The sequence below is a fragment of the Leuresthes tenuis genome, unplaced genomic scaffold, assembly GCF_036924035.1.
Source record: "Leuresthes tenuis unplaced genomic scaffold, fLeuTen1.0.hap1 SCAF_10, whole genome shotgun sequence".
In the NCBI taxonomy this organism is placed as follows: domain Eukaryota; kingdom Metazoa; phylum Chordata; class Actinopteri; order Atheriniformes; family Atherinopsidae; genus Leuresthes; species Leuresthes tenuis.
The window spans coordinates 15,024,945-15,044,746 of NW_027325364.1; the positions used below are offsets into that span (position 1 = coordinate 15,024,945).

General features: G+C 40.4%; 1 protein-coding gene across 1 annotated transcript; it reads left to right on the top strand.

Moving 5' to 3' along the window:
• The first annotated feature begins 715 nt into the window (after nucleotides 1-715).
• Nucleotides 716-18,599, top strand: LOC140316495 (DENN domain-containing protein 3-like). Its single transcript, XM_072394347.1, has 28 exons — nucleotides 716-773; nucleotides 3,958-4,093; nucleotides 5,760-5,949; nucleotides 6,139-6,231; nucleotides 7,056-7,171; nucleotides 7,399-7,535; nucleotides 7,790-7,901; nucleotides 8,066-8,185; nucleotides 8,279-8,377; nucleotides 8,640-8,759; nucleotides 8,956-9,071; nucleotides 9,220-9,375; nucleotides 9,472-9,568; nucleotides 9,692-9,795; nucleotides 10,101-10,288; nucleotides 10,474-10,633; nucleotides 10,740-10,935; nucleotides 11,074-11,242; nucleotides 12,953-13,212; nucleotides 13,295-13,465; nucleotides 13,925-14,054; nucleotides 14,394-14,501; nucleotides 15,344-15,483; nucleotides 16,715-16,875; nucleotides 16,989-17,125; nucleotides 17,431-17,549; nucleotides 17,770-17,907; nucleotides 18,069-18,599. The coding sequence occupies exons 2-28, from the start codon at nucleotides 4,010-4,012 to the stop codon at nucleotides 18,285-18,287; spliced, it is 3,840 nt and encodes a 1,279-aa protein (XP_072250448.1). The 5' UTR covers nucleotides 716-773; nucleotides 3,958-4,009; the 3' UTR covers nucleotides 18,288-18,599.
• Nucleotides 18,600-19,802: the final 1,203 nt, after the last annotated feature.

The window sequence follows — 19,802 nt, forward strand, 5'->3', positions numbered from 1 at the left end:
GTGCCAACTATGAGTCCTTCATGATAATTATTGAAATAAATGATCGTATCTATTCATACATGGCCTTCAATCAAATGAAACCATTCCTTAATAGCATAAAAAGCTCACTTCTTCAAATTAAGTTCAGTCAGTGAATGTTTAAAATATGAACTATGACATGCTTTGTTTTATTTTGAGTCCACAAAAATCAGTATGCCCAGCTGAAGCTGGGTGTGTGTGATCCTCAGTTAACTGTCTCCATCCTCAGGCCAGGATTAGTTAGTACAGTCCACTTTGTGTAGTAGCGCTGTAAAGTCTGTCGGGTTTTTCACGAGCCTGGATGATAAATCAGAGCTTTCAGACTTCCTGTGGTAATCTTCAAAAACGACAAAGCCATCGGTGGCTCCGAGAACTTTTTGCTGAAGATAAATCCCTTGGTGTGTACTTAAGAGCTCAGCTGTGGACAGAGACTGCTTTAATTTGAGAACTACATTAGCATTTTCAGACAGTTTTCATTTGTTTTGTTTTTTTTGGGCAATCAACGCTAAGCATTGTAGAGCCCAAGTGTGCGAGTTATTATATTGGAAGCTTAAAGGTTTCTTAATTATTCTGCACGGTGCCTCCCTGGTGATTATTGCGCATGTTTGAACGCAGACAAACAGGAAGCGGGCTGCCGGTGAAAATGGGAACTGTGCGCAGAGCCGCTCATTCAGAGGCACAGGCGGAGTCTGCGGCGCAGTTCTCCTGCTATGAATGAGAAGAGATAAGGAGACGCGCCGAGGGTCTCTGAGAAGGTTAGTGACATAAACCATGAGCACAGCGAGCCTACAACGAAAGCTGAACGGATCCTTCGCGAGTTTAGAGTTTGCGGCAGACGCTGATCAGCAGCATCACCTCACCTGTGCAGCTTGTGACTCGCGGTCACGTGTCACAACAGTAAAACTATTTTTTTGCTGACTTACGAACTGCTTCCACGCACCAAACGACAAAATACTCCGTGGTTAAATGTTAGATGTTAAAACAATGTTATCTTGGATCGTAACCACGTGGAAATGACGGTACATCTTCTGTTACTGTGAATGCGCGAGAGAGGTAGGCGTGTAAAGACGTTTAAAAGAATAACTTGTTTGTACTCCAGTAATCTATTTTTAATCAGCTGGAGCAGCCAGGTTTTGCATTTCCTCTTTAAGTGAGATTCACAGAGCTGTACCTAAGTGATGAAAGGGAAACGTATTAATTTGCTTGTGGTATAGTTACTGACGACCGAGCAACTCCGCAAATCTTAATGAAAACTGGAAAAATGCCTCAACTGATAGAATTTTCTGTGCCTGCATGGAGACCGATCAAAAGAAGCTCTTGTAAACCAGGAGACATCATGTGTCAGCTGCGAGGCGCTAAACGTCAGGGCTGGGATTGTACATTTGATTCACAGCTAATTGATTGATATCAGATGGCTTTTTTTCTTCTTCTCCTGTCCTTTTTCTTCTTCTTTAAGATTCTGTTTCTCTTGACCAGCTTGATCTGAAAAAGACAGTTACCCCTTTCATTTGCTTCCATTTCTATGAATGCTTGCCTGTGTCCGTTTGTCCTCTTTTCCCTTCACACTAGTTTCCTGTCTTTTTTAAAGGCATATTTGCTCCAGACTGAACAGAATTCCAACTTGGGGGCCCCAACACTGAGAGACAGAAAATGCTCATGTAACCGACCGCGATGGGACAATATCGGGGATGTTACACAAGTCCAATCAACCTCTCTAAAAGACAGCTGTTATAGTTTCATGTGGACCACCAACACACATCATTGAAGCACAAATGTAGAGACGGAAATAGTTTGCAGGCACATATGGCTTTTATTTCATAACGAGATATTGCATTGTGTGATCGTGAGCTTTTATTTAATTTCAAACTCATGAACAATGCTATTCTGTTTCAGTTGCTTCTAATATAAATTATAAATGCATATAAATACATTTCTTGTTACAAAATAAGATGGTAAAACACTAAGAACTCTGAAGCTTGTTCCTCAGAGGAAGCTCTGGATTATTTTTTGGAAAGCAGAGCTTTAAGATTTGAAGTCTCAAACAGTGTTTCTTGCAGCTGGCCCCCTCTCTAAAACCGCATGTGCATTATTTGCAAGGCTATGAAGAGTTGGTATGGATGTTAGCATGCAACATGTGCATGAGTTCACTTCAAAGTCATTTTCTCAGTGGTTTTCTCTGCATGTGTTCTTGTTCTTCTGCCCACATGAGCCCAATTTTCCAAGAACAAACCGGACTGTGTGGAGTGTTGGGAAAATTTGATTACAAGTTGCTCCTCACTGTAGTGAGTCAGCTATAAGGAAAGAGGAACAGGACATGGAGAGAAAGAGAATGCAGCAACCAATTTGTGGGATGTAGAAAAACTAGTAATCCTATTTCATGCACACATTTTCTCCACACAGCTTAATGCATCTCATTCATATGGAAATTTCATGGTAGCCACAAACTAAAAATGGCAACAATATGCTTTGTTCCTGATTTAGAAGAGTGATTGATATCACACTATGTTAACTGATAAATGTAGACATTGTTAGTGGAAAGATATGATGTGCTGTACATCCTGTTGCACTTAAAAGCAAAGTTAAGCCCTAATTGCTCGACCATGGTGCACGTTGGTGCTTCACAAGCACTCGTGTTACAATGTAATGCTAACACTAACACAAATGGGTCAAACAATAGAAAGTGCTGGATAATCTTAGTTGTGTTTTTGCTGTTGTTAGTCCTGCAGCTTTGCTCTGCTGTTAGCCATAACTCAAATAGATTTTTTCCTCTTGCTTGCGGTAAAAAAATACATAAATAAATCCATCCAAATAGTTTTGATGTGTGTTGCCAAGTTTTGGAGACCTCAGCTCAGTTTATTTTTACAGTTTCAATTCACAACAAAAAGTCCAGCAGAATACAGTGCAATGCATTATAATCCTGTGCAACCTAATATTAGCCACAGCGACGTGTGCCTTCTTTTTGTAAACAAAGGAACTGGGTTAGTTGTAACGTGAACTATGAACTCATCTCTTCAAACTAGTAATTTTTTTTGTGTATTTATTTTGTTTATAATCATAGGTTGTATACAAAAAAATGGATGTAGCCACTGTGACGTGGCTCATTGGTTTGTGTTCCTGCTTTTGTTGAACCTTCTCATTTGACACTTTGCCATCAGCATCTTGGCTGTTTCAAAGATAAAAAGTGACCCTACTTGGATAGGAAGGTTGCTATGGAAACATATTTGAGAGGAGACCATATTTGATGAGTGAAGTTGACACTTTTTGAATGTTGATGTGCTAGTGCCAAATATGTTTTGGAGCCAGTCCCTGTCAAATGTCAGTAGTGGTGTACTTTAAGGCACTTCCTCATTGACTTTGTGACCCATGCCTAGTTGTTGCATTCAAATACCATATACACTCTATGATTATGAGCTTCAGCCATGGTGAGTAGAGATGAAAGTCAGCCATGGAGACACATGAAAAAAATTAAAACAAGTTCACTGCAGTACATCTTGAATAACTTTAGATTTTATGCAGCTGTTGTTGTAAAAACAACTGTGGAACAAAATCTAATTGCACCGTGAAATTCTGATCCAGGAAAATCCAGCTAAAGTCCGGCTCTTGTTCTGGGAACATAGTGTAACTTTAATGTGCCAAGGAATCATGTTTGCAGCCTTCCTCCTGGATTAATTCTGTTGTGGGAAATGGTAATAGTTTTTTTTTTTTTTTAGTTTTTTTTTACACCAGCTGTTTCCATTAATGAAAACTGCAGCTCTGATAATGAACAACCACTCAGTCATGTGTTCAGGCTTTATTTGACACAGAAGGATGGAGATGAGAATCTTAAACAGTTGGCTTCATTAGCACACATTTCAACACAAAAAACCCGACAAACTATATTTTGTCTCTTTACCTCTTTGTGTATATTTAGTGTGACTCTTTCTTCCCTGTTGCTTCAAGCGGTTGCGATCGAAGCTCAGTCCTGTGACCGGCTCCTGGACTTCTTTCAGTGATGACGGACTATATGCCGCCTTCTCTCCTTGAAGCCTGTGTGGTGGTGGGAGCATCCAGTGACAAACTTCTGGAAGTCTACCAGGTGATTGCCTCAGGATTTGGAGGCATTCTTTAAACTGCAAAATAACACTGTCATTTTGGGTTCTATCATTTTGGGTCATTTTCAGTTTTTATCTCATGGAATCGAGTTTGGTTTAGCTAGTTAATGTTTAATGTTTATGCTTTTGGCTTTTATCCAAAGCGACTTACATATGAGGATAAAACATTACAGCTAATGTCAAAGCTAACAATAAGCTACACAGAAGGAAAACCACTCGTCAGGCTCTGTCAGAGGTGACAGGGATGTCAGTGTAGAAATAGAGTGCAGGTATAGAGGGAAGTACAGAAATGGAAGTGCAGTCGAGGGGGTTGGGAAGTACAGGGTAAGCTAGTAATTTTTAAATCCTTTCCCATTGCCGGAAGTACCCTAAATGCTTTCTAGGGTATGAATTATGGTGGCATGAAGAGATGACATTATAAGCAGTCTCTGGTAGTCACGGCTGGCTGAGATGATTGTTCCTACTTTATCATTTTTGGTTGGACTCAGCTACTAACTGCTTTGCTGATGGTAAATTCATAAATTCAACTCCTTTTGTTCGCAAGCTGTTGTTGTCAGTGTCCATGTGAGCCTCTATATGAGACATTACATGAAGTAGAGACATGCCCGCTCCAGCAGCTATGAGCGAAGCGGCATGTACGCCCTGGTGTTGTTTCCATCAGTGCCGACTGGTGCCGGAGATTAGAAATACTTGTGACTGTTACAGAATCATTTGATGCAAGACTGAACACCGATCAAACACAATGTCCCATTGCACTCGAAAGCCAGATGTTGGCATGTGTTAGTGGTTTGTTTTTTTGTTCTTGCTTTCTAATTGTTAATGTGAAAAGGGCTTAATGCAGAGCAGCTTTGTTTTTGCAAAAAAATCTAATAAATAAGCAAATTTACAGAAACCAAGAGTAGTCTTGCCTTCAATTATTTATTTTGATGCCGTTATCTTGGGATGACAAAGGTCGTTTTTGTTCAATTAACAAGATAATTTCTTGTTTTCTGGAGAAAAAAAAACCCAGCCTTTTGTTTTCTTACGAGGCTGCGAAAACAAGCTTTGGTTTCTTCTGATCGCAGGTTGCGACACCAAATTGTTATAGTTCATTATTGCTGTCGTCTCAGTTAGGGAGGATCTGTGACATTAAGTCATGGCATGTCTGTGTAATTCCATTCGTTGCACTGAGTTTAGTCTGCTCTCGAGCACAGAGAGTTGTTTGTGTGGGCATAGATAAGAGTTGACCGACATCCACTCCACCTCGGCCTGTAGCTGCGCTTCAAGCATTCCTGTCGTTTGTGGTGACAAACTTTGATGGGTCAAACTAAAAAAGAAGCTGATAACCCATTATCTTGACAATCTGAGCCTTGTTATTTTGAGATGGTGAGATATTTAAGCTGTTGTCATTACAAAATGAGCTACGTTTAACTAAGTTGTGAACTTGAAATGATGATATTTAAAGCAGGAATGGCCTCTCTTGGCTTCCATTAAGAAATAGATGAATACCTTGATGCTTCAACTTTAATTCAGTTTTCAAAGTTTGCATTCTTTCTTCCATTCAGTGAGCCACAGGGCAATAAGTATGATATCCTGACTGTATATTTTGGATACACTGAATCAGCATCAAAACTTGTGAAGTAAGCTTTTGCTTCCTGTTTCCCCACTCAGGCCCTAAATGATAGTGGAACTCCAGAGCCTCTCCTGTTGGAGCCGGAGGTTCTTCACGTCCTGGCACCTCCCTTTTTTAGCAGACCGCAGGGTGACAGTGAAGTGCTGAAGTCACGTGGGAAGCGACGGCGCTCCTTTCTCAGAAAGAAGAGGGAACAGCCTCCTTCAGCTGCAGCAACACACAATCAAGGTCTGGTACATGTAGACCGATGCTTAGCTTCACCAGGTGCATAAAGGCTCCCGGTTTCTTGTCAAGTACAAACCATTTGCTGAGCCTCTAGCACGCTGCATTTTTAAAGATTTCCGATTACGCCATGTTAACTTTATGGCTGTTATGTCATTTTGCTTCATTTTATTTGAGCCGCTCTTATTTTTGCAGGCGCAGATGTCCCAGAGCGAAGAGGAGGCGGTGAAGATGTCAGCGTACCGAAAGACATCGACCTCATGGCTTTGCCTCAGCTTTGTTTCCCTGGTAACAGATTTTCATTGACATACATACAAAGGTGGAAACATAAGCCGGAGGAACTGTCTTTCACAGGAAATATATAATAGCTTCTGTGATGTGGATAAAACGTTCAGTGTTTAAACTGGCATAAAAACACTTGGAGGTAGAGCTGTCAGTTGTTCATATGACATGAATATTGCTTGAAGCAGCAGGTATCTATATATCTTAGTAATGCGTTTGATCAAAGGTCAATTAAACTCTGCAACACGTTGCACTTTTTGTAATGAGATCACAAAGTGTTCTCTTTTTAATTTAGCGTTTCAGCAAATTAGTGCAGGTTGATTGTTGAGGAAGATTGTCAGTAAAACTGATTATGACCAACTCTGTCTTCACATTTGCATTAATTGGAACATTTACCTTTCAAAAGTGAACGTACTCCTGTTTAAACATATGTCAAACGAAAGATTAATTGTAATAAGGAGCCAGGCAGTGAAATCGCACAAACACCTGTTTTGTTTCTTCTTTTCTTATACATCTTCATCATCTTCTTCCTCTTTTTTTTTTCTCCTGCCATTAAGGTCAGTGGGTGCTTTCAGGCAGCAGGGACTTTTTCATTGTTCCTGTAAGTGCTGGAGGAAGTGTTTCCTCTTTTTTTTCTGTCCACACCATAGGAACTGAGGATGATTGTAGGCCCCTGCACCCCTTCCGGAGGTTTATCAAACAAAGTGCATCATTTAACCACAGGGGGTGAAGTTACCATGGTGACGATGGCCTGTTCGGATGCTCGTCCCCCCCTCATCACTGTTCGCAGAAATGATCTTGTACTTGTGCTTTTTATATTTTCTAACCAGGTGGCCTGCAAGTGACTAGTGAACAGAAAAGCGAGCAATTCCATTTCCTGGTTTTCACTGATGTCTTTGGCAACAAGACCCATGGCGTTGTCATGCAGTATTGCCGCCCTATTATGGTACACACTTCTATATGTATTACTTAGCAGTTCAACTTTCTATGACTATCCCAGGCAGCTCCATAGGCCATCATGTCATCAGGCCAAATGGGAAGACATTTTAAATACTGTGGTTAATATGTAACCTGTAGGCATGTGCCAAGAGTAAGCCTAACCTAAGATGTAACCTGGCATAAATCTAACGAAGGCCTAAAGTGATAGCAAGTCACTGTTATCTGTTTTCACAGGAAGGGACCTCTGGCTCAGAATCAAAGTATCAGAATGGAGCTGGATCCTCTAGGTTTTCTAAGCTTTTCTCTGCCTACAGTTTCTGTATCATATCCAAGTATCCTTACTTCACTGCACTCAAAGACTGCCTGTCATGGTGAGAAACAGCGTGATAAACCAAAGAATGTTCTGTTGGCTTAAATTGATGTGGTTTTGCTTGCCATGTTTCTATGTTAGGAATGCATTTGTAGACAAGCTAAAGGTGTTGTTGTAATGCCCGCAATCTTTCTAAAACTTGACTGAGCAATTAGCTCTTTAAAAATACATTTTCTGGTAGCGTTGTCGCGTGCACCAAGTCACGTGGTTCTCCCTATATTTTGCTGTAACTCAACTTTTCTTCGTATGTTTTAGTCTTTTGATCCAGCTGAGAACTTGTCGGTTATCAGACATGGAAGATAGAGTGAGGGAATTTGCAACCAGACTTACTCTTGTGCCTATTCCGCCCCCTGGACAACTACATTTGGTGTGTGTGTAAGAGTAAAATTGTCATACAATATTTTTCTCGACTTTTTCCAGACAATTTTATTGCACAAAGGAGGCAAAGCAGTCACTTTTTGTTAGACTATGTTGTCAGCACAGAGCAGTACAACCAATAACTCTTTTTTTTTTTTTTTTTGTGTTTCCCAGATGTTTACATTGCGTCCTCTGACCATCGCATTACCCTCCAGCGAGGACAAAGACCACCGAGCTATAGATCTAGACCTCCACCTGTCTTTACTTTGCTTCAGGCCGCAGCAGCTAATGCAGGTATTACACACACAGTGTCTGTTTGTAGCCTAACAAGTATAGTCTTCAAGTAACTGTCATGTCTCTTCCTCTCTCTGCCCCCCGTGTTTGTAGGTGCTGTCTTGTCTCCTGCAGGAACAGCGGGTGGTGTTGTTTTCGGCCGATTGGGCCAGACTCACTCTGTTGGCAGAGAGTTTGTTGATTTTTCTGCAGGTCAGTTCAAAATCTATCTGCAGCTATGGAAAGTTCACAACAGTGTTGTATTTTGTCTTGATTTGTGTTGAATTTTATCATAACTGAATATAATGACTGAATTATTACGGCTTTGTCTCTCAGCATAATTCCCTATTTGAAATGTGTGTAAGTTCATTAAATGGTACTGAATCATCCATAATCCTTCCTTTTGACAGCCATCCTTTCATTTTTTTTGGTCTGTTGAAATATCTTTCCACACCTGCCTGATCCTTTCTTCCAGCCTCTGTCATGGCAGCATCCTTATGTTCCTGTCCTGGCCAGAGGCATGCTGGACTTTCTTATGGCCCCGACCGCCTTTCTTATGGGATGCCATCTTAGCCATTTTGCTGAGGTTGCTGCTGTAAGTTTTTAATCTTCTACATTTTTTTTTGTCCCTTTGACATTCTTTCAGAAGATGGGAGATAAAGCTAAGAAGCCATCTTACTTCAAGTTTAAAAAAAACAGTTGCAGTTTTGTTGTAGTTTTGATGGATTTCTAGATTTGTTCTCGTTTTTTAATTGAAACTTTCATTTCTGTCTTGTTGCTCTTTTATCCAGGAAACTGATGATTTAATCTTGGTTAATATTGATGATGGAAGCATTTCCACTTCTTCTTCTGATACTCTTGACCTGCCTGATATTCCTTCAGCTGCAGCAGACTGCTTCACACAGAGGTGCGGTACTTCCTGTAATGCCAAGAATTTTAACGGTGGTGCATTAAAACACTGGCTCATGCATACACACTATAAGTCTTTATTAATGGTAAGTTTCAGTCAAACTTGACAAGAAGGGCAGTTTTCAATCATTTTGATATGTTTACAGGTGTCAGTCACTGCAGGTACATTTCGACTTGCATCAGTGCCACAGTGCAAGCTGCACTGACATCAACGAGCATCGCGCACAGAGAAGAGCATGGCAATACAGTCTCAATCATGACATCCAGAGGATCGCACTGGAGCTGATTGTCAACATATTCAGGTTCTGTGGGTGCTAAGATAAAGTAGGATGGCTTGCATGCGTCGACGTATATTGCATTTTGTTGGGATTCAGTACATGTGTGTATGTCTTTAACAGGGATGTTAGCAGTCATCTGAATTATGAACATCGAGTGTTTCACAGTGAAGAGTTCCTAAAATCCAGAGAGCCAGCTGACCAGCTTTTTTACAAGAAGGTTAACACTAACTTGATACTAAAAGTGGTTGTTAGCCTGAGTAGAAGACGAATAAGCTAACAAATGTGCAAATGTGGGTTGTTGGGATGGCTTATCAAAAAAAAAAAAATGGCTGTGTTGCAGGTCTTGGACACGCACATCTTCCACTCCTTCCTCAGGGAACGCCTCAACAAGAAAATGGATAACTTTGCACGAATGGAACTCAGCACTCGTTCTGAGATGCAGAAGTATGTTACTGAGTCAATTTAGTAAGCCTCAAAGAGGCTGATAATATTATTGACATTGACCAAATAGTATTCTAATCACCTCATGGTATAATTAAAAAAGACCACAACCTACAGCCTCAAAGAAGACCACCACAGCTTCTATAGATGTATGTTGTTGGCAGGAAGCTGCTGAAAGATTTAGAAATTGTAAGGGGCATTTGTAGTGTGATCTTAATTTTATACCTCATCACATGTGCACAAATGGTTGTAGCACAAGCTTTTGAAGTCTTTGGTGTCCAGCACTTTCTCTCTTTGGGCTTCTGTAGATTGAAGGCTATGGTTGAGGTACCACGCAGACCCACCATGCAGGAGATTCAAGCCCGGAGAAAGAGCTCCTCCATTGAAAACAGGCTGAATAAGAGACTGGGGATGAGTCTCCCTAATTTGGGGGATGACCAAACCATCAGCTTCCAAAGAAACTCACTGCTTACCAGGATCATGATGTCTGACTCAGGTGAATCTTTTAAAGTTCCCACCAAATGAAACGAAGCTGATGTACTTTATCATTTATTTATTGGGGAAAAATGCTATTGCGTATCTGTTTGTGCAAAATGATGTGAAACATGGTCATAACTTGGAGAAAAGAGGCCAGTGAAAATAAACTTTGTGCTCTTTTTCTCTTCCATTTCTCCCATCCAGCTCTGAAAACGCCTCCTAAGCCTGTAAAGGTGTTTAAACTCCCCGACTTCCCAGTGTCTCTGTCTTTCCACTCTATCCAAAGTTATTACACTGAACTCATCCAGCTGCTTGGAAAATCTATTTTCACTGCCCAAAATGAGAATTCTGCCCTACTGGCCAGGTAATGTGGTTTTTACTATTCCTTAAGCTCTTCTGTCACCTTTCAGAAAGAGCTGTCAGGTCTTTATTTCTCCTTTTTTTAAAGTGTATTTTCTAATCACATGTAGATTTTACTACTTGCGAGGTTTCATCAACACGTTGTGTTCAAGGCGGCTTGATGCTCTGAGTGATTTCCAGAATCTCTACAAGACCGACACCGCCATATTCCCTACACACTTGGTCACGTGGCTCGTGGACTCTCTCCACAGAGATGAGAGGCAGCAAGCCCACAGACGACCTGAACTCAAGCGACTCATCTTCAAGGTCCGTCAGCTCTCACCTGTGTTGTTGTTGTGGTTGGACACCTGTTTGATGCTGTGGAGTTCCACTCATTTTAGTTGTATTATCTCAAGTTGTATTATCTTACTGATTTTTTTTTTTTATTTTTTTCTTCTTCATTAGATAAAGACAGATAATGAGAAATCGCTCATCCAGACTGATGATCACATCAAGAAGTTTGAACTTCCTCGAAATCATCTGCGTCAGGATCAGTTTGTACGTTGTGTTCAGGAGTGTGGGATTGTTAAAGAGGTGGCGACAATACACCGTTTATTTGATGCTCTCACTGACGGTAAGAGAAGACGGAAAGGTTCAGGCATACAATTTAGACATTCAGTCTGATTTTTATTCTATTCCTATAATTATAATTTTTTTAAATCAAATTGTAATCTGTCCTCTTAAGATAGCTGTGTGGCCAGCAATGTAGTCTAAGGGAAAGTGGTGATGGCTCAGGTTCTGCATCAAAATCCATCAATTAGTCATTGTTACATTTTCCAGACTTTTTCCCAGACGTTTTATTCGATTCACTCTGAGCTGACATGTTGGACACAGAGGTGACTGCACAGTGATTATTTTCTCCAACAGCGTTACATGATAGAATTTTTGCATCAGTTACAGCAGCAGTTGGATTGAAGCAACTGTCAGATGATCTGTTTTTACACTCTGTAAGAGCAAAGTCTTTTTTCACTCATACGTATGAAAATAAGCAACGACCTGTCTCGGCTTTATAAGTTCTCGCAGGTTACAGTTTAGTTTGTCCTACAGGAGGAATGTGCAGCTTGTCTCTGTTCATTCATTTTGTATTCTACTGTTGGTTACATTCCTTCAGATGTCTGTGTTGGGATCCTAAACTAAAACAGCTTGTTGGAGAGTAAAAATTAAACTTACAGTCAATCAAAATGCTCCAGAGTGTAAAAATACACTATACATTACAGTAGTAATTTGCTTTATGTTTGGATCATCAAAGTATACTAACTTTATCTTCTTTGCAGTGTGTTAATCAGCTAGCTTCTTCATCAGGTATAAGACACAGCACAGTAGTGATCTTTGAGAGGGAAAGTGTCATAGATTAACAGAAGGGTAATTAGAACAGTTTGTCAAAGCAGAATGAGCTTCCTTAGAAATCACAGAGTAAGTCGAGGGAAAACACGAGCAACAACAAGTGTTTTAAAGGACATAAAATGAATTTAGACCTTTACAGTTGTAATTGTAAGCCCATTCTTTGAACTATTAGAGGAAAGTTGTTTTTTTTCCTTCATTCTTGCTTTGGTTCTTCTTATTTGATGTGAAAGGCAATCGTGAATGGCTGGATGGAAGAAAAAAGACTGACTGAATGCGGAACTAAACCAGCTATCAGTGTTATCATTTATTTTTTTTCTTTTCCTTTTTTCTTTAACGCCCTCATGCTGGCGTCTGCCTTTGCTGTTTGTTTGTCCTTCTGGTCTCATTCTTTAAGTTGCGATATCCCAGAAATACGTTGAGGGAATTTGTTCAAATTTGGCACAAATTTCACAGCAATACCTAAAGAGGAAAAAAAAAAAGGTTGACGTTGCTTTATTGGAAACAGTGATTCAGGAAAAAAAACATTTCACTTTCAAAATCTTAAAGGTCTACTTCACTGTCGCATCACAATGTTGCAAAGACAATTTTGTGGCCTTTAGTCGATGCCATAACTCAGGAGCTGAATGAGAGATGAACTGGAAGTGAACTGCTTAGCGGAGACACCACCCGCTGTTCCTGCAGGAGAAAGAAAAAAGATTGGTGGACTGACAGCTGGAGGGGTGGCAGGCCGAGGAGTCCTTGAGCAACCGTAGCCCACCGCTCCAGTGTACGGCATCTGTCTCCACGAGTGTGTGACCCTGTGCATGTGATTGTGTGTGTTCAACAGGAGCCAACCTGGATGCATCAAATGCAGAGTCATTTTGTGTGACTACATGACAATAAAGTAATCTTAATCTTAATATTTGACCCACAGACAAACATTCCTTCAATTTTGTCCCAGGCCAACCAAAGCAGGTCGAGCCCGACCTCTTCAGAGTTTTCTACACCGTCTGGAAGGAGACGGAGGCTGAAGCACAAGATGTCAATCTGCCCTCTGAGGTCATCAACCACCTTGACAATAGCGAATGTGTCTACAAGTTGTCGTCCTGTGTCAAGACCTCCCACGGTGTTGGTAAAATCGCCATGACACAGAAACGTCTGTTTTTGCTCACTGAGGGACAGCCGGGCTTCCTGGAAATCACAAAGTTCAGAGACATACAGGTCAAGTGTTATTTCTCCCTCCCCTCACTTTTGTGCTTCCTGAACTACTTTTTGAATAAGTCCCCCCCCCGTGTCGCTGCAGGATGTGAAGATCGGCTCGGCTCCTTTTCTACTCGTTCGTATTCCCTCTCTTCGTATCCAGACGTCCAGCAGGCCCGAGATGTTTGAGGCCAACCTGAAGACGGAGACTGAACTCTGGAACCTCGTGGTCAAAGAGATGTGGGCTGGACGTAAGATGGCAGACCAACACAAGGTACAGCAGAGTTGGCACATTTTTAATGACCTGGCTGGAATATTTGCCTCAAAATCTTTTTAACACAAGCTGCATTATATGCTCAACTGGCACACCTGTAATTTGTTCGCTTGGATAATATTTAACAGTGACCTGTTTAGTGTTTAAATTTTCAAGCGTAGACATATTAAAAGAGCCTTTTGTAAATTTGACTACACCATCACTTCTATATTGTATTATTTTAGGCAAATATAGTTAGCATATTGGTTGGATCATAAAAGTTAGAGCCGAAACTCTGTACATGACCTCCTCCGGAGAAAGATGTATATTCAGTATAAGTCAAACAGCAATGTGTTTCGGTTCATAGACCACAGCCTCTGGCTGTAGGCTGAACTTGCCTCAGCAATTTATCGATCCAACTTTGTGGTTCCCTCATGTGCTCCCTTTTTTGCCATTTAATTAACTTTCTGTCTCTTGCAGGACCCTCAGTACATGACTCAGGCTCTGACCAACGTCTTGTTAATGGATGCTGTCGTGGGCTGCCTGCAGACTCAGAGGTCCATCTCTGCTGCCACAAAGCTGGTTTACTTTGATAAGATCAAGCATGAAGGTCTCTCATGGCTGTTTCTCTTCTTCCTCTGCTGTTTATTTGCATCGCAGTGCCTGTAGAAATAAAAGCTAAATTTCCATGATCCTTTGGAAATGGGCTGCAAATTTCAGTAATGGTTGGTTCTGTTATGGAGATTAATCTGACAGTATTTATTTATTCATTTTTAATGATTTCGTCTTCAAAATAGCCAAATAATGTAGAAAATGGCCAAAGAGCATTTGTTAAAGTGATTATGTTGTTTACCAGAAGAACTCCTGATTGATTTTCTTAATGTCTCTTATGTCACCGCTTTACATTCTCATTTTAAAAATGATTAATTCATTATATTTGTCTGACCAGTGCCTATGATGGTCCCTAAAACTACCTCAGAGACTTTAAAGCACAAGATCAACCCATCATTGGACCTGGCAGAGCCTCAGACTGTACATGTGCTGCTATACACTCCAGGTATCTGAATGGAACCATTTGTGTGATTACTTTTTGATGAGTTTGTATTTGCTGAGAAAATATTTTAACATGTGGCCATTGAGCCATTTGCATGGCCCTGATTGGTAGTCTTTCAGATATTGAACATGACCGTAAATGAGCAAAAATACAGAATAAACCCACAATAGAACCCCAAGTGCTGAGTATTTTCTACTTCTTATTTCTTTTATATTAATTGGCATTTACAGCTCAGAACTTCAGAGATGGATTCACTTAAATCAGTTTTCACACACTGACTTATCTGATGAGACATTGTCATGTGCCTCACACTATATTGTCTCTGTATATTAAACAGTAAAGCCGTACATTGAAAGTCACATGACACCCGCTGTTAAATGGTGATAATTTGCCGTATAGAGCATGCAACAGTTTAGCGTGTCATCTTGAAAACCCAGTTTCGAGGAGCCCTGTGCACACTTTTAACAGTTTTGGTCACTGTCGTTGGCATCCGCAAATATTAAGTACGTCAGCTGTTGACTCTTCATCGACAATTCATCAGTGGAACCACTGAAGCTGAGACTTTTAAGTATTTACTGACGGTAAGCTGTGAGATGCACACCAAAAGTATTGTCACTGCTAATGGGTACAATATGGTCTCCAAACACTTTGCCATCCCTGCTTCAGCAATGCACGACTTTAAAAGAAGTTGAAACATCTAATGAGCTGAATGCTGACAAGGAACAATGAGAGGATCTGGTTTCAGCCTGTCAAAAAATTGAGTCTCAAGAGAGGAAGGATCTTCACCACCTTCCCTGTTGCGGTCCACTTCTCTCAAACTTCACCTGTTTTTCCTCTTATTCCAGGTCAGCTGACCTGCAACGACTCGCAGAGTGAGATGAACCCAAAGCTATGGGTGGCTCTCAGTGGAGGTAAAGTGGTTGTATTTGATGCAGCCAGCTGGTCAATGCTGCATGACTGCATTCAGGTCGGAGAGTTGCAAGTGGTGAGAGCAAACATGTTGTACTGAAATACTTTTTTTTTTTTTGCTGATTTTATGCATAGAAAAATTCTGTTTATATAGCTTGGGGAAATGTGGAAAATGTTGTGTGTGTATAAAGCTGCATTCAGTGCAGAATAACTTCAAGTCATATGGCACTGTGGGTAATTTATTTACTATGTTTTGATAGTGAACACAGTGTTTGGGATTTTAAAAAAAAAAAAATACGTTATTTGTATCCATCATTAGACCAGCTCCACTATATCAGAGCATTTATTAAATCGCTCTCCTTCATGGACAGTTATAAACCTTTTATATCAGCCAGAACATTAAAACCCCTGAGAGGTAAAGTGAGTCTAACAGCTCATCTTGTAAACAGTGCAAAGTTCTGCATTGAAAACCAACATCCGTCCATTCGCATGGATGTTATTTGACACTTACTGCCAGTAGTATTACCTTATATGGCAACAGGACTTTCCTACAGTAGCAGCCCCCCCTGAGCAGAGGGCAGCTGTGGGCCCTGGAAAAACTTAGTAAGGGCTCAAAGAACTCGACTAGAGTCTGAGTTGTTCATCCGCCCTCCAAACTCCCTAGTTGTGGATCTATTGGCAGTTGTGGGAAATAAGCCCAAAGGATCTAGGATGTAAACATTCTGGTGCCAGACATTCTGGGCCCCCCTCAGATGATCTTTGTCCTCACCCTGACTGGTCAGACCTCTTTTGGCAACATGAGGAGGACCTAAATGATATTAGGCAGGTGGTCATAATGTTATGGCTGATCAGTGCATAGAAAATACACCCCCGCGACCTGACAGACGGATTAAGCGGGTATAGAAAATAGATGGATGGACTGAAAATACACAATTTTTTTTTTTCAGCTTTCATCAAGAAAAATAAATAAATAAATCTACCACTTAATGTTTGAGGCCATCACTGATGGCTGAAAGGTGGCGTTTGCTCAGTTTCTACACTTTAATACTTTTGTTATATTAAATTTGGGTTTTTTGTGAAACTAATATTTAAACGGTTATCATTTCACATTTGTGTGTTTCATCACTGCACATATTTGTCAGAACTTCATGATCTGAAATGCCTGCAGTCTTTTTAAGAGACAAATATACTTTTATACGGTGTAATCGCAGCATGAAACTGATGATTCCCATGTTTTTATGTAGTACAGTTTGAGTACAGTTTTTTCAGGGTAGCGAAACTAAGCTGCGGCCTCGTTGTCTTTGTAGACCTGCATGATGGGACTGGTCCAGGACCAGGTGTGGATTGGTTCTCAGGACTCTGTCATCTACATCATCGACACTCACAGCATGTCCTGCAACAAACAGCTGACTGAACACAGACACGACGTGACCGGCTTCACCGTGGATACCAAGGATCAGCACAACGGGTGGATATGATCGTCCCCAGTTAACAGTTACAGTTTCCAGCAGCCGAGCGTAAATCTGTAAATGAACCTCATGCAGCACTTTTTTTTAAATCCATCTCCTCTTTATGTCCCAGTCAGCACACATACTCCTGCAGCTGTGATGGGACGATCCTGCAATGGGACTCGTCAACTCTTAAAGTGAAGAAGCAGTTACACCTCACCTGTGACCGTCTCTCCTCCATACAGATCCATGATGGCACCTTGTGGTGCTGTGAGTACACTTTTATTTTTGTGATTTCTGATTACACGAACAGTATCCTTTTATTATATATTTTTTAATCACATTTTATATGATATTTTGAATGTTTTCCAGCTTCTTATCTGACTGCGACTTTGCTCCTTTCAATTAGTATATATATTTTTTTTCCAGCTTTAGAACTGCAGTCACTGGGATGAAATTGTGTCGAGCACATGATCATATGAAATCTATAAAGGGCCGACGGTGTCGACGCATTTCTTCCAAATGCATTTGGTCCACAAAAAGCGTTGCTAACTGGAGTCTCTGTGTATGTGCAGGCTGCGATGACAGTATTGTGGAACTGAAAAAGAGTGGTATACCACAAAGGAGGATAACGCTTCCCGATGACATGAGGAACATTGCCAGTAGCTTCAGCTGCTTTGTCGTCGTCCCAGAGGTGACTTTGCAATCCACAGCAATTATGTCAGTTAGTTAGAAAACGGGTGGGTTTTAGGGAAATGGGTTAAGAAATAAGTCAGTCTGGCATCTACACGGTCCCAGTAGAAAGCTGTAGCTGTTAACAAGTCATCAGTGGAACATGTTGAAATAACATGCCATGTGTTTTTATCTCCTGAAAGTATGCCTGCAGATTTAACTATCAGGACTGTATGTTTCAGCGAGGGCAGTTGTGGACGGGCTGTTCAGACTCTGTAGAATTGTGTCTCTGGCACATTAACAACCACAAACATCCATTTAAAAGAATCCCCCTGCCGGGCAGTTCAGGGATCACCTGTATGATTAAAGTCAAAAACCAGGTGAGCGTTGGCAAAATTCAGGCGAAAGCCTAATTCCTTGTTGTATCAATCGCATGATGGTTTTGGGAAGCCGCAGCAGTTAGTTTATAGTTAAATAATCTACACAAAAAAAATAGTTTCCACTGTAATCCCTTATCCCCTGCTGCCGCTCATCTTCTCAGATCTGGGTGGGCTGCCGGGGACGCAGCGGCGTCGGAGGTCAGTGTGACGGTCAGCTGAGGAGCCAGGTTTTGGTGGTGGACCCAGAGAGCCTCACGGTGGCAAAGGAGCTCCAGGCCCATTCTGACAGCATCCAGACGCTCTGCTCTGCAGAGGATCGCTATGTCCTGAGTGGCTCTGCGCAACGTGATGGCAAAATCGCCATCTGGAAAGTTGAGTAGAGAACAGGAAGAGAGAGCAGTAGAATGATAAAAAGGTGGGTATAAGAGAAGAGAGAGTAAACCTCAGTGGGTGGAGGGAAAAAAGCGTTTCAACAAAGAAAGACCTCACTAATGTTTTCTCTTTAGGTGGTTGAGACAGGAAAATCTGTGATAAATTGAAACAAAAATGGACGGAGATAGATAAAGTCTCTTTTTTGTTATAATATTGGAGTGATAGTTGAAATTTTCAGTGATAAGCCAAAACTTAAGACAGCCTTTAGGAATTAATGTTAACGCACAATGTGTAAAAAGGTGAAATCTGTGCCTGTATTTCTATATTTCTATATGTATTAAAAATGACTGCTAATTTTTATGTCATCAAACATTAATAATAAATGACCTTTTCTCATATTTTCATGTGCAGTTTGTGTGAAAGTTTTTTTTTATTTTTTAAAATAAATTTTTAATACGCAGTTTATACTTCCTGACTCGCTTTGTCCTCGGTTTCAGTTGTGCAAAGAGCCGTCTGCTGTGAACATGGCAAAACAAACCTCTCCTTTTAGCCTTCGAGTAGATATGTCTGTAAGCGAATATGGAGACTTTGTTAAAATGACTGATGAAATGCGCTTTTCTGAGACAGCAAAATGTTATTTTACCTTTAAGTACAGTTCATGTTACATGTGATAGTTGCTAACAGGTCGGGTTCTTTTTACTTTAGCTGCTGAGCACATTACGTTATTCATATATTAATTTCTTCTGTTGAGCCATCAATTTTGTTAGATACTTGTAAAATATTACTACAAAAGGCGGCGAATGTCACAGACGTTTAAAATGTTTTAGTTTAATCTTTCTTAAATTGAGTGGATGAATATTTTAAATATTTATATCGTTTTAATTTGCAGGCATTACATGCCTGTGGATACAACATGCTTATTTATGAGCTTTTGTATTGTATTTTCTTAGTTTTACAGAAACAACCATGGGTAAAGCCAGCTTATATTTTTGTTAGCTATCGGACTGTCTCTCTGGCCTTGTTCAGATATACAATCATGAAGACTGATGAAGAATTCTGACACAGTTTCAGATAAACAAAGATGCAAAGAACTCAGCAACATGTAATCTAGATTTAATTTATTTTTTTAAAAAGAGCACATTTTAAGGGAGACCAATAGAGGTCATATTTATGGTTATTTCAGTTGGAGGACTTGTTGTTCCTTACCAGCATACTCTGACTGCACTGGGTCTAATGGTTCATTTCTGTATTGTGGGGTAGTGTATTAACTTCTATAGTGTCTTGATGATTTATATATTCACCCTACCTTTGTTAAAAGAATGAGTCACTGCATTTATTGGTATAGTTTTTACCAGAAAAATGATGTATTCAGCATCTACTTCTTGTGTCAAAAACACAGTTTGATAGAGGGTGATGTCAGATTTTGCTCGTGAGAACATGAAACAGTAGGTTATCTTAATTACACAGATCTATTAATTCTTTAATTTACTTTCAAGAATGAATGGATGGTTGATGACGAATAT

Bases quoted from the DNA above. Each gene is read 5' to 3' on its own strand.
- LOC140316495 (XM_072394347.1), top strand. From the start codon at position 4,010: ATGACGGACTATATGCCGCCTTCTCTCCTTGAAGCCTGTGTGGTGGTG. The intron at 7,172-7,398 runs GTACACACTTCT...CTGTTTTCACAG, and splicing joins AGTATTGCCGCCCTATTATG to GAAGGGACCTCTGGCTCAGA. The intron at 9,376-9,471 runs GTTCTGTGGGTG...TGTCTTTAACAG, and splicing joins CTGATTGTCAACATATTCAG to GGATGTTAGCAGTCATCTGA.